This window comes from Silurus meridionalis, chromosome 11 (assembly GCF_014805685.1).
Source record: "Silurus meridionalis isolate SWU-2019-XX chromosome 11, ASM1480568v1, whole genome shotgun sequence".
NCBI classification, from domain to species: Eukaryota; Metazoa; Chordata; class Actinopteri; order Siluriformes; family Siluridae; genus Silurus; species Silurus meridionalis.
The window spans coordinates 15081335-15094610 of NC_060894.1; the positions used below are offsets into that span (position 1 = coordinate 15081335).

Genomic DNA, 13276 nt, shown 5'->3' on the forward strand with positions numbered 1-13276 from the left:
ATATTTTAAATTATCATGCAAGTTTTTTTCGGCTGATATTTTGAGTATATTTTGTGGCCTTTTGTTTATCCTGTTTTGGGCAGTTTATATATATTTTTTCATGTTAACAGGAGTTTACAACAGAAGACGAACAAATAAAGTGTTTTGGCCTTGCTTAACCCGATTTGGCTTCATTTTCTTTAAAAAAAATAAATAAATAAAATGTATTTCGGGGTTTGTTGGTTTTATATCTTGATCGGTGTTTAGAAAAATCTTGCCGTTTCAGACCCCTTGGTCACGTGATCAAAACAGGAAGCAGATCGCTCAGGTCAAGCTACTCGGTGTAGTTTGAGAACGCAGCAGAGCTTTTCTATATGAAAAAGAGGTGTCAGTTGTGTTGTATTTGTTCAGCTATGGCTATTATCTTCCTCGTAATGTTCGTGATGTATAGCACCTTAAATTCCCAGGTACGTGTTTTATTTTCTACTGCATTTGACATTGGAGTCTGCACAGACCTCGGTTGCAGATGTTTGGAGCAGAGAAGGCACCTAGCTAGATGGTTAATACTAAACAATTAAATGCAATAATAATAATAATTTCTGATGTTCTGATAAGAGGAAACAATCCTTGCTCTATGATCTGTCACGGTACCGTCCATCCTTAATGCGCAGTGATTCCAACCACCGGGCCGCCCAGCAAAAATGACAACTTTAGATATTTATTTTCATTTTATTAACGTTCTCGATCTGCATTGGGTTTTATTTTATATTCATAAATGACCAATTCTGCCTATATCAGTTTCACTTATGAGTTGCGTTTTTTTTTTTCTATGCACCGGTAAATGAAGCTCGACTGATTCTGCGTTATGATGAATGGAGTTACATTTGCATTATATATGCAGTAATTAAAAGAATACATCAATCATGTAATGTGCATAATAGGAATTTAATTTGCACGTTATTGTGTTTAGCACGTCATAGGAAAGGAACCAGGAAGTGTTTTTTGCCGGGTGTAGCCCAGCCTTAGTTATTATCACTGTGTCTGTGAATCATTTTTGTAAGCATGATGGACAGGACAGAATCAGCTTCCTTCTGTTTTATTAGGATTATTATTATTATTTAGAATTAGACCTGTACCAGCCTAGTATGGCTACAACCCTTAATAAAAACTCGATACCAGTCAGTGTACCAGTCCCTTACACTGCGCTGCTCGGCCTGTACCCCGGCTCTATTAACAGTCCTGGGTCTTCTTTGTTGTACTTTTTGCTTGTTTGTTTTGTGATGTTTTAAACTCGTGATAAGTTTGGACTGTAGGCAGCACCCAGCCTCTTTTACTACTATGCAATATGTGGTTTAGCATTGTCTTGCTGAAATGTGCAAGACCTTCACTAAAAATTATGTCTGGAGTAGAAGCATATGTTCCTTTATATACCTTTCAGCATTGATGGTTACTCCAAATGTGCAAGCTGCCCATTCCATAGACACTAATGCACCATCCATACCATCAGGGATGCAGGCCTTTGAACTGAGTTATGATAAACTCTATAGCCCCTCTCCTCATTAGTCCTCAATATTTTGGGAATTTTATACTTGTCTCTTTTTAACTTTGCCTTAATTCATTTAAAAGAGCTTTAGCCCAGAGAAGCTGGCCACTTTCTGGAACATGTCCACACCATGGCTTCATCTTTGCATGATAGAGCGTTAGCCTGTGTTTGTGGATTGCACAGCAAACTGTGTTCACAGACAACAAATTCGGCAGGTGTTTCTGAGACCATGCAGTGATTTAATTTTGGAATCTGCCGCTGTGTATGCCGTCCTGACCAGACACCTTGCGTGTGTCCACTCTGCTTAGTGCTGACATCTGTTGTGGAGAGTGAAAGTGGAATGTTATCAGAAGAAGGGTCAGCATTTGAGGTGAAATGTCCTATGCCTTGATTAAAGCGAGCAAAGAAGTGGTTAAGGTCATCTGAGAGGAAGTCACTACTAGTTGTTAGAGATTGTATTGCGGTCAGTAATAGTCTGGATGCCTTGCCAAATGTGTCTGGGGTCAGAGTTGTTGTGGAAGTGCTCTTCAATGTGCAGTTTGTATGAGTGTTTGATTCTTCCTAATACCCTTCAGGTTAGCCCTGGCTCTGTTGTAGTCCTCTGCATTGCCAGATTTAAAAGCAGCATCTCTTGCTTTCAGCAGGAGATGGACCTCAGAGTTCATCCACAGCGTTTGATTAGAAAAGCTTTTCATGTTTTTGACGGTAGTGACAATGCATGGGTTAATATGTTCCAGAACAGAAGTGCAAATTACCATGTCTGTGTGAAAGTCCAGTGTAGCCTGTGAGGCAAACATGTTCTAGTCATTATCCCAAAACTGTTGCTGTAGAGAAGAAATGGCCCTCTATAGCCATACCTTCACCAGTCTCACAGATGGTTTCACCTGTTTGATCAGTGGGGTGTATTTGGGTAGCATGAGCAAAGAGTGGTGATCAGACTGACCCATATGGGGAAAGGGAATGGCTTTGTATGGGAATGTTTGTGTATGCAATTAGTTTTTTACATTGTTCCAGGTAGGTTTGAAAAGCTTTTTTGTCTTAATAAATGAAATCATTATTTAAAAACTGTTTAACAATCTTATATTTATTAGTGTTATTTAACACTAAGAAAATGCCACCCAGAAATCTGAGTTTAGGTTCAAACTGGGAATCCTGGACCTGTGTGGCAGCAATGCTATTCACCATGCCACTGTGCTGCCCCAGCTTCTTGATTACTTGACTTATATTGTGTGTCAAAGGTTTTGAATAACAGTCTTCTATCGTTTTTGAGACACATGCATGTTCCTTTGGTTTATATGCAACAAACTAATTAAAAAAGAAAAACACACAAGAAATGACAATGAATGACTGGAAGAAATGTGATGAGATGAAGATAAGACCAATTTGACATTTTTGGCTCTGATATAAGAACTTACTGTATGTAAGATGGAGAACAGGTGAGAAGATGTTAGCAGACTGCATCACAACCACAGTCAAAAATGGAGATGGAAGCATTATGGTTTGGGGTTGTTTTGTAGTAGAGAAAGTTGGAGACATATTCCGGTTGAAGGGATACTGAGCTAACATGGCTACCATTCCATACTACAACGGTTTGCAATTGTGTCTGGACTAGAGCTAATTGGATGCAAATTTACCGTACAAGACAATGACCCGAGTATATATTTGTTTGGTCAGAGTAAGTCTTCATACTTTTAAATGACCTAGATTGTTGCAGGTAAACAAGAGGAACATTCACGTAGGCACATTTTTCAGCATTCTCTTAACCTACTGCATGCGTATTTGGTTAAATTGAGCTAAGATCAATTATTTAAAGCATTTTTCTCATTGTTACTATCAAACTATCTTTCCTCTACGTTACGTATTTGATAAATTTTTTTCTTTATTGTAATGTTTGGGAAGTATTTAGCATCGGGACATAAAAGGGACGTCAATACTGTCGGAAGATCCCTCTACAAGCTGGATGTCTCATGGCCCAAATATTCGGAGCATTTCACCGGAGAGGTTTTCGGAGTGGCTGTAAACCATCAGGCTGGCCTAGTGTACGTAGCGCAGGTGAGGTTTAAACATGCAACTGATTTAACTTACTTACTAATATTACTAGTTACTTATATGTAACTGATAAAACAATACAGATATTTATTAGATGTGTTTCCATGCAGAGAGGTGAGAATATCCCCAAAGTGCTGGTGTTTAGCACAGATGGGGAATTCCTGCATGCCTGGAACACCAGCACACTAGAGATGCCCCATGGTATTTTCTTGGCCAATGCTTCAAGTGCACCCTCTGTGTGGATCACTGATGTAGGGAAAGGTAAGTTCATGCAGAGATTTTCAATAATTTCAGTTCTGATCTTTTATTTAATACTAGGCAAAATTCATTTCAAGGATACTGATACAATTACTTACTTGGAAGCAAAAGTATTTAAGGAGGAACAAGTGCAAGATGTTGCATTAGGATATAATAATTAGTATTGTAGTACTCAAACCCATATTCCCAAATAAAACCAGGTCTTAAGCAGAACTGGCATTACTTTGTCTATATTAATAGTCACCTTACAACATGGTCACCTGGTGCACCACAGTCTGGTTGCAGAGCCATCAAAATTTTCTAAGACTGGGCAGTATGTGTGAAAACTGTAGAGTTTTTTTTTAATCCACTACCTGTGTTGAATGTCTGAATCAAATGGGATGTTGGCACCTTACAAAGCTTTATATTATACTTTAAACCGGAAGAAAGCTATTAAAAATATTTAGACTTGCACTATATAAGACTTTTACCTATTGTGCTTACTGTAACCATGTCCCTGTTTGGATAAATTACTAAATCCAATTTGTTCACTGAATGGACAGATAAACAGACAAACATCTGAAAATGGCAAAAGCTCAATAGCAGTCTATTAACAATAATGTATTAAAGGTCGGCCTCTTGTTTCTTATTCTAATAATAAAAAAAAGTAAACATAACTGTGTTCCTATGTGTCTGTAGGACCCTATGGACACACTGTAAAGCAGTATTCTCCCTCAGGGAAGCTGCTTCAGGTACTAGGAACAGCAGGGAAACCCGGCCCTGGTCTCATTCCACTACAGTTTGACCAGCCTGCTGAGATTTTTGTCCATGACTCTACCAGAGAGATTTACATTGTGGATGGAGATGGAGGAATGAACAACCGGCTCATCAAACTGTCTCAAGGTGTCTTTTCTGTTCCTCATTTTTTGCATTGCTCAGTTATTCACAATAATAATGATAGCTTAATTTATTGTATATTAAGAATGCTAAGAAATATTAAAGATTTGCAAGTTAGAAGTGTTCAATGCAGATGTGCAAATATACAGCACATAGGACAAGAGAAAGACATAATTAATTTCCAATAACTTTGATAAATGATTGGTGGATTAATGATCTTGGCAGTGCTAATGCATGTTTTTAAAAACTTGATCTTTGCACTGCATATTTAAACAGTCAGTAATTAAAAACAGAATCCTCAGAGCGTCAAATTAGTCAATCCAATGATTTTTTTCACAGTTCTCTGTGACTATTTGATGACTTTTAGAAAATTGACACCAGAGTGATACAGTAAGCTACAGCTTACAGGCTGAAATATTGGGCGGATATGCATCTAAGCATTTCACATTTATGTTAATTATTTTATATATTACCATCAAACAGATAATTAATGTTACCAACAGGAGAAAATATTCTCTTGTTTCTTTTTTCCCTGCATTACGTATTATTTTTTGAATAATATAGACAGAAGGCACATTTAACATATTTTATTAGTGTTTATGCATAAATTGACACTATTTTACTGACATTTGAAAAATGCTACTGAAAAATGACTAAAAGCAGAGACCTGATTTTTAGGAGGCACAAATAATTCTATTTAATTCATTTTATGTTTCTATAGAGATTTTTACAGTGGACATTGTCCCAAAGCAGCTTTACAGAAATAAATAGATTACTAGGGCTGCAACCAACGATTATTTTGCTATTTGATTAATCAGATTTTATTTTTGTTTTTTTTTTACTAAAAACATTTTTATTAATGTTTTGCTTATTATAACTATATAAAACCTTAATTCCGGGTATTTATGTATAAAGGTGTACTATAAAAAATTCAGTTTAACTATCTTTAATTTGTCGCGAAGGAGCTGATAACTTGAGCAGCCCAACTACTCAATAATGGCATTCTTTGACAACGAATTTCATAATTGATTTTTATCACTATAGATTACATATATATATATATATATATATTATCATTTTAAATGTATAAATCAGTTCCCTGTAAGTTTATATGAGCAAGCCATAGCAACAGCAGTAAGGAAAAACTCCCTGAGATGGTATGAGGAAGAAACCTTTAGAGGAACCAGCCTAAAAAAGGGAACTACATTCCACCTTGTTGATGTTATCATTTGGTTACTGATGGTCACTTGAATGGAAAAACAGTTTTGTAGCAAAATGTTTATATTAATCACAGTCCAAATCCATCTTCTTCTTTCTTAAGTTTAACCTTGCTCAGTAACTTAATGGATCTTTAGACTGTTCAAGTGGAACCATTATTAGCAGCAGCAATGATGTATAATTATCAGTACTCAGGCAACAGCATTTGACACTTTTTGTAGTTCCACTTTCAGGCAAATATCAATATAATCTATTTAATGGAAAATCCAGTCTCTGTGGAAACCAGGCTTTATGAACAGAAATCAATCTCCGACTATTCACAGCAAGGTCTTTTTGAAAGAATTCCTTTGAAGAAATACTGAACATTGTGTGTGTTTCTAATTTCTTATTAAACTACAGAGCTGTTGAATGCTTGATTCTGGTTGCTCAGAAAATGTATTCTCTGTATAATCAGCTATGATGGAAGTTCCAGCTGCCGGTTTTATATTGATATAACTCATTTTTACACATTAGCGTTTTTGTCAGTGGTTAAGCTGTAACACAGTTTTCAAAGTCACAGCAGGCTTTTTTGTTTCTTAGTATGAAAACAAGCTGTATTTATTTTACTCTTTTTAACTGAGGGAGGTAAGAGAATGACTGTTTTGTGGATTTTATAAATATCAACCTTATTAAAAAGTCTGTGTAATTTTTTACCAAATGATTGTGGTATGACAGGAATAAAGCACATTGGGACGTTTTTTTTTTTTTTTATAATTTTATTTTATTTTTGTATTTAGACCTACAGATGGTATGGATGCATGGTGAGAAAGGTGAGGGACTCTCGCAATTCTACATCCCTCACAGTGTGGCTGTCGATAACTTTCAGAGGGTATGTCACCGAAATATTTTGTGATCCTCTTTTAACTGTCATTCATCCACTTTTACATCAGTATGGTTTTTACAACCTTGTACACTGTAGAAAAAGGTCTGTTGTGCTCATTTGTTTTTTGTTTTGAGAAGGACAGTTTAAAATTTAAGATTTCATACAAAAAATATAAAAAATACACTTAGTTTATCATTTCGATAATTTATAATGACCGAGTTATCTGATTTTGTCACACTCTTGCGCAGCCCAGATGTAAAATAACTAATCAACCATCAGTGTATAAACCTTCTGTGGCTTCATCGAACAATCCGGCTTTGCTCTGGGAATTTAATATGTATCAGTACATGCTTTTCAAAAGCAACAAAAAAGTGACAGTAAATGGGAGTCCAACAAATATCCTCAAACACTCACCCTGCTTTGTACCATGCTCTACCTCATTGCCTGCAATCTATGAATATATTGCTGTAGTTTCTATTATATTATATTATACAGGTAGTCGTCGACTTCCGACCACAATTGGGACCAACAGATCGGTTGTAACACGATTTGGTCGTAAGTAGAGTAGGCTATATATACAGTACTGTGAAATGATGCCGGAAGCGGCCTCCGGCACCATTCGTAACACAATTTGGTCATAAGTAGAGAAGGCTATATCTACAGCACTGTGAAATCATGCTGGAAGCTGGCACGCAGCACCGCTTGCCACGGCCAGCAATTGTGGTCGTAAGTCGACGACTACCTGTATATTATATCCCCCTGTCCTCTACATCTGCCTCTTTCAAACCAACTACCTGCCAACTACCAACTTCCCTCACCACATCCATAAACCTCCTCCTTGGTCTTCCTCTTTTCCTCCTTCTTGGTGGCTCCATTCTCAGCATTCTCCAACCGATATACGCCATGTCCCTCCTCTGCACATGTCCAAACCATCTTAATCTCGCCTCCCTCACCTTGTCTCCAAAACGTCCTACATGCGCTGTCCCACAAAAAAAAAAAAAAAAGGCAGAAAATAAAAACGAAAATATATTGCCCCTGCACTCACATTAGCGCTCACATTACGCTTTTGCTCTAGCTATTATCACTGTGCTACCCAGAAAAGGACAATCATGTCAACGGTATGGAAGTATTTTAAAATAGTATTTTAAAGCAGTAGTGTCACCGCTACATCACAACTGGATGCGTATCTTGCTGAACTACCCAAAAGCGATAATCCACTTGACTACTGGCGCATGAACAAAGAGAGCTTTCCATCGCTTGCTCGGATTGTGCACAGGTATTTATCTGCCCCAAGCACAAGCACAGAGAGTGAGAGACTATTTAATGCAGCATCTCATGTTCTCAATGAGAAGGAGGAACCTTCTCTCCTGCCAGAAAGCGGAGGAACTGTTGCTCTTTAAGTAAAACCTGGCACTTTTATAGAAATCGAAAGTGGTCTAATTTGCTATTTGCAGTTACATAAAAAATATGCGCAGCCTTGAAAACGTTGTTCTCGACTTGTGGTAACATCTGTTATTTATAGTTTGAGGTTAGGTTCAGTTTGTATTACTGCAGTTTTGCACAATAATTGTAAAATAGTATTATGTTGAGAAGAACTCAATGAAGAATAACATTTAAGTTTATAAGTAAATATTTTGTTTAATACTTTTGGTTTATGTTTTTTTTTTTCCTTTAATTTGTTGAGATTCTTTCAATAAAAATCATGAAATGCATGTTTATTTTTTGGTTTATAGTTTGTCAGTTCAGATAAATAAAATTTCCCAACATTACAAAGTCTAATATTAAAACAATTAATTATACAAAAAATATATTTAAATAATTTAAAAAACAAAAAAAACACAGAAAAAAGGAATATCTAGGTCTAAATTCACATTTTGTTTTTTAATTGCGAATCAAAAATATGTATGAATGCAGTATATGTGTATTCTACACGGATGTTGTGTACTATAAATTGTTTGTTTATTGTCAGGTGTGGGTTGCGGACCGAGGAAACAAGCGGATTCAAGTGTTTAACTCTGTGACAGGGGACTGGCTGGGCTCATGGGGAAGCTGCTTCACAGACGATGCCCCCTACTCCGTGAGGTAAGAACAGATCACATGATGACATGATGAATAAAAACCCAGTATGTGTTCACATTTTAATACAGAGTTTCACCAAGATGATTGTTGCACATCTTAGTGGACAGATACACATTCGCATGTGCTTTCTGAACATTCAATTCCACATTTAGCTCCCATTTGCTACTCTTCTGGTAAGACTTTCCACTAGATTTTGGAGTGTGGCTGTTGGGGATTTGTGTTCATTCAGCTACAAGAGTTGTAGTGAGGTCAGGCACTGATGCCAGGTGAGAAAGCCTGGGGTATAGTCTGCATCCCATTAGATTTCATTGTTTTAATGGACCTTGCTTTGTGAACAGGTGCATTTTCAGGCTGGAACATGTTCAGGTCTCTTATTTCTAAAGTGAAGTTATAATGCTACAGAATACATTCTATACAATGTTTTGATATACAATACAAAGCCTGATGGGCATGCTCTTGGTCTCGCTCTGGTTGCTGTATCTCGTGCTCTTCTGGGAGAAGTGCCTTTACAAGGAATTTCACACTTCATAATGCCATAGAGGGCCATAGTCCTAAAAAACTTTCTGTAACTTATGTGAACTAGGAAGGAGCGTATTTTGAAATTTTACCATGAAAATCCAACTCTTTAACAGTGTAAATAACTCAGAATGCCCCCCCTTTTAAGTTGTTAAGCCTGTATAAACTGTGTACCAGTACACATACATTTGATTTTTTTTCTCCACAGGTTTACCCCTGACCAGAAGTACCTAGTGGTTGCACAGATAAACACTAACCGTGTCACTCTGCTCGAGGCGCCACCTGTAGGAATTATCGGCCAGTGTAAAGTGGTGAGTTCCATCCAGTTGGCTGACGACGTTAAACCTCACCTGGTGGACTTGGATCAGAAAACCGGTGCACTTTACGTGGCAGAGATCGGTGCGAAGCAGGCTCAAAAGTTCGTTCCGATCACATTCACAAATGGTGTCCTTTAAATGGAAGACTTCACCTGCTCAGAGTGGAAGAGGTGTGAGTGAAGGGAACACAAGATGATATAATATTGTTTAGATTCATTTTTAATAAAGGTGTAAACCCTTTGATATTTGGGTTTTGTTTCATTTTTGTTATATTTGTTTGATCTTTTTTTAAGCCGAAAATCTTTATTATTATTATTATTATTATTATTAATTATTATTATTAGATAATAAGAACACCTTGGTTGTAGTTATATGTAATAATGCTGGTGTCTATGTAGCACAAATATTTTTTTTAATTAAAAGTTTTTCATTTGTTATGAATTCATGCATATATTTTCTGACCTGTAAGCATGCATGCATACATCTTGCTCGGTGTTGATGTTTTTTAATGTGACTAATTGTGTTTGCTATTCTTTTTGTAAGAATCCATTCTGTATAAGGCTTTACCTCGTAACAAATTAATGCCAATGTTGATGTCTGCTGTCATTCTTGTTTGTACAATATGGATCAACTTGCAATTACACAACTGATTTTTATTCATCTATTATTTTTGTATAACTTTCAAAACCTTTGAAAGCAAATAAGTGTTTTTTGTTATGCATCGATGAAATTCACTTGGAGTTGGCTAATTTTTTCCTAAAATACTCTATATGGACAAACATTTCTGGACACCTGACCTTAAGATTTGTAGTTTATTTTTTTTTTAGAATATCCCATTCCCTATTTAGCACCCATTTGCTGTTATAATAATCTCGGCTCTTCTGGGCTTTAGTAACTGTGGCTGTGCCCTACTTATGTAGGGTGAGGAGGTCTAGAGTGCAGTTCCAATTCATCCCAGAGGTTGTTCAGTAGGGTTGAGGTCAGAGCTCTATAGCAGGTCAGTCAAGATCTAAAAGGTCAGTCAACACTAAATCATGTACAGTATGTCTTCTTGGAGCTTGCTTTGTGCACAGGAACTTTGTCTCCTAGCTCAAGTGAAGGGGAAATGTAATGCTATCCTGTACAATTGTGTGCACCAGTTTTATAGTAACAATTTTGGGGAAGAACCACATATGTCTGGGAAAAGTCCCAGTATGCTTGTCCATATAGTGTTAATTTATTATTATATATTTTTTTGTTAATTAAATGGACACAAATTTCATTCCAAAGTTTAAAAATCAAAACTGTAAAAAATAATTATAATTAGTATAGTGTTAATGATCACATCTATAAATATTATTATGGATTGATATTGTATTTATTTTTTTATTTTTTTGTAAGTGTTAATGTTTACATTTATAATGTGAATCAATCAATGAATCACTCTAGTAAAAGATGAAAGGTTCAGGGGCAACATGCCCAGACTACATGAAGAAACTGTCATTTTGTCTTTACTGGAAAGTAACCATTGTCAGATTAAATCATTATTTTCAAACCAGTAAGCGTACTTTTCAGCTGTGTATATAAATTGAATGAGTCTCACCTGAGACATGTGCTGTTACTGTGTGTTTTTCTCTGTGCATTACACACACCGTGCTTATACACGTTTTTCACGTCCACCTCTAGGAAATGATCCAGTCAGGCAGCAGTGCAATGCATAAAATCATGTACATACAGAGAAGTTTGAGAAGTTCAATTGATGTTAATTTCAGAGTGGTGAAAAAAGGTGAATCAATTAAGCACCTTTAAGCCAGAATTGTTATTGGTGTCAGAAGGATTGGATTAAGAATTGCAGAGTCTGTTGATCTCCTGGGATTTTCACACACAACAGTCTCTTAATGTTTATACAGAATTGTGTAAAGAAAGGGAAAAAAGGAAAAAACAAACATCCAGTTAGAAATGCATTGTTGATCAGGGTTTTATGGTTTTCACTTGTATCATGGATCTCCCACAAACATGTGCATGGTGGCCATTATTTGTTCCCACTGAAGTGAGTAACGAAGGGGGGGGATATATTGGGCTGCTCTTTAAATGCAGAACATGTTTTATGCTGCTTCAGTGAATAGGTACATCTTCCCAAAAACAGAGCTTGTTTTCCACCTCAGCAGGGTTAGTTATTTTGTGCTTCTCTTGTGTATGTTTTTGCTTTATCCTTATATACTAGTGGGCCCTGCATTTCACACCTATGTCTTTACTGGTGTCCTGCCTAAATCAATCCACCTCTTAGTATCATCATTATGAAATATATTCTACATATTTTGTAGAAAAACCATCAAAATCACACAGAAAAGCAGTATAAAAAAAGTGCTGCATCATAGACAGGTATCTCATGCAGTGTGAATGTCATTACTAAAGCTAGAAACCCAATGAACAAAATTCAGCAAGTCTCCTTTCCACCTGCATACATCATCTCTAGCAGAACAATCAATATTAACCTCATAAAATGACCTTAAGATTTTCAGTGCATTTTTGTACATTTGTGCATTGGTTTTACGGTTTTTCGGGGATTTAAATGAAGGCAAATTGTGTGTTTTTGCGCAGATTCTACAGGAAAGAAAACGCAAAAGTATTAATTGTTAATGAAAAAGCTCTGTTTTGTTCAACTTCTCATGATGTCTAGCTTTTCTTGAAAAGTCTATCTTATAAATGTCTTTGTAAGTAAATCTGCAAACAAATTAATTTATTCCTTTTTGTCGGGCATTGTGGTATGAAAAAACAACTATTAAATCCACATAATTGTATGTGAGCTTGTGCAGTTTGCTACAGATGCGGTTTGCGAGTTCTGAGTAGTGTGCTCTCTGACTATCCAAGGACACGAAAATGGCAACGTTATCAGATGCCTTTTAGATGGCATATTGAGTCCAGATCGCAATCTGAATGGTGAAAGCAACAGCTTAATTCTCATGTATTCAACGCTACCAGGCTCTTGTGGTGCTAATTTCTAAGATCCTTATGGCAGATAACTTAGAACCTGACAACACGTAATGTGACATCATAAAGCTGATTGGATGAAGGTTTTTGCAGCATTGCACAAAAAAATGGTATGAAATGAAGAGAATAGAGTATTAGGAATATTTTTGTACATATTCATAAAAAAATATATTAAAACCCAGTGGATGGCCGTGCAATTGGTACCTGAGCCTTCAGTGGGAATTTACCCGACTTAATCCACCTCTTGATATCACCACTATCACGTGGCAATTATAGAAACCATCAATACTATACAAAAACATAATATACCTCTACACTACAACACTTTATTTTTAACTATGTCCGAGACCAAAACAATTTATATTTCTCCATAAGCATAAAAAAGTTTAACCCTTATCTAGCGACTTACAGTATTTCATTTATACAATTGAGCAGTTGAGGGTTTGGGGCCTTGCTCAAGGACCCAGCAGTGGGAGCTTGGTGGTGCTGGAATATAAACTCATAACCTTCTGATCCAAAGTTCAACATATTATACATTGAGCTCCCACTTCCCTACTTGGTTCTTTGGTCAGTTATGCAAATGTTTTATCATCTTCATAAAAGGCGTTG

At 36.4% G+C, this 13276-nt stretch overlaps 1 protein-coding gene across 1 annotated transcript; it reads left to right on the forward strand.

Moving 5' to 3' along the window:
- The first annotated feature begins 266 nt into the window (after positions 1 to 266).
- On the forward strand, positions 267 to 11234 carry LOC124393857 (NHL repeat-containing protein 3-like). Its single transcript, XM_046861902.1, has 7 exons — positions 267 to 446; positions 3422 to 3574; positions 3682 to 3832; positions 4508 to 4711; positions 6700 to 6791; positions 8755 to 8867; positions 9589 to 11234. Exons 1-7 carry the CDS (start codon positions 354 to 356, stop codon positions 9833 to 9835), a joined length of 1053 nt encoding a protein of 350 aa, XP_046717858.1. The 5' UTR covers positions 267 to 353; the 3' UTR covers positions 9836 to 11234.
- Positions 11235 to 13276: the final 2042 nt, after the last annotated feature.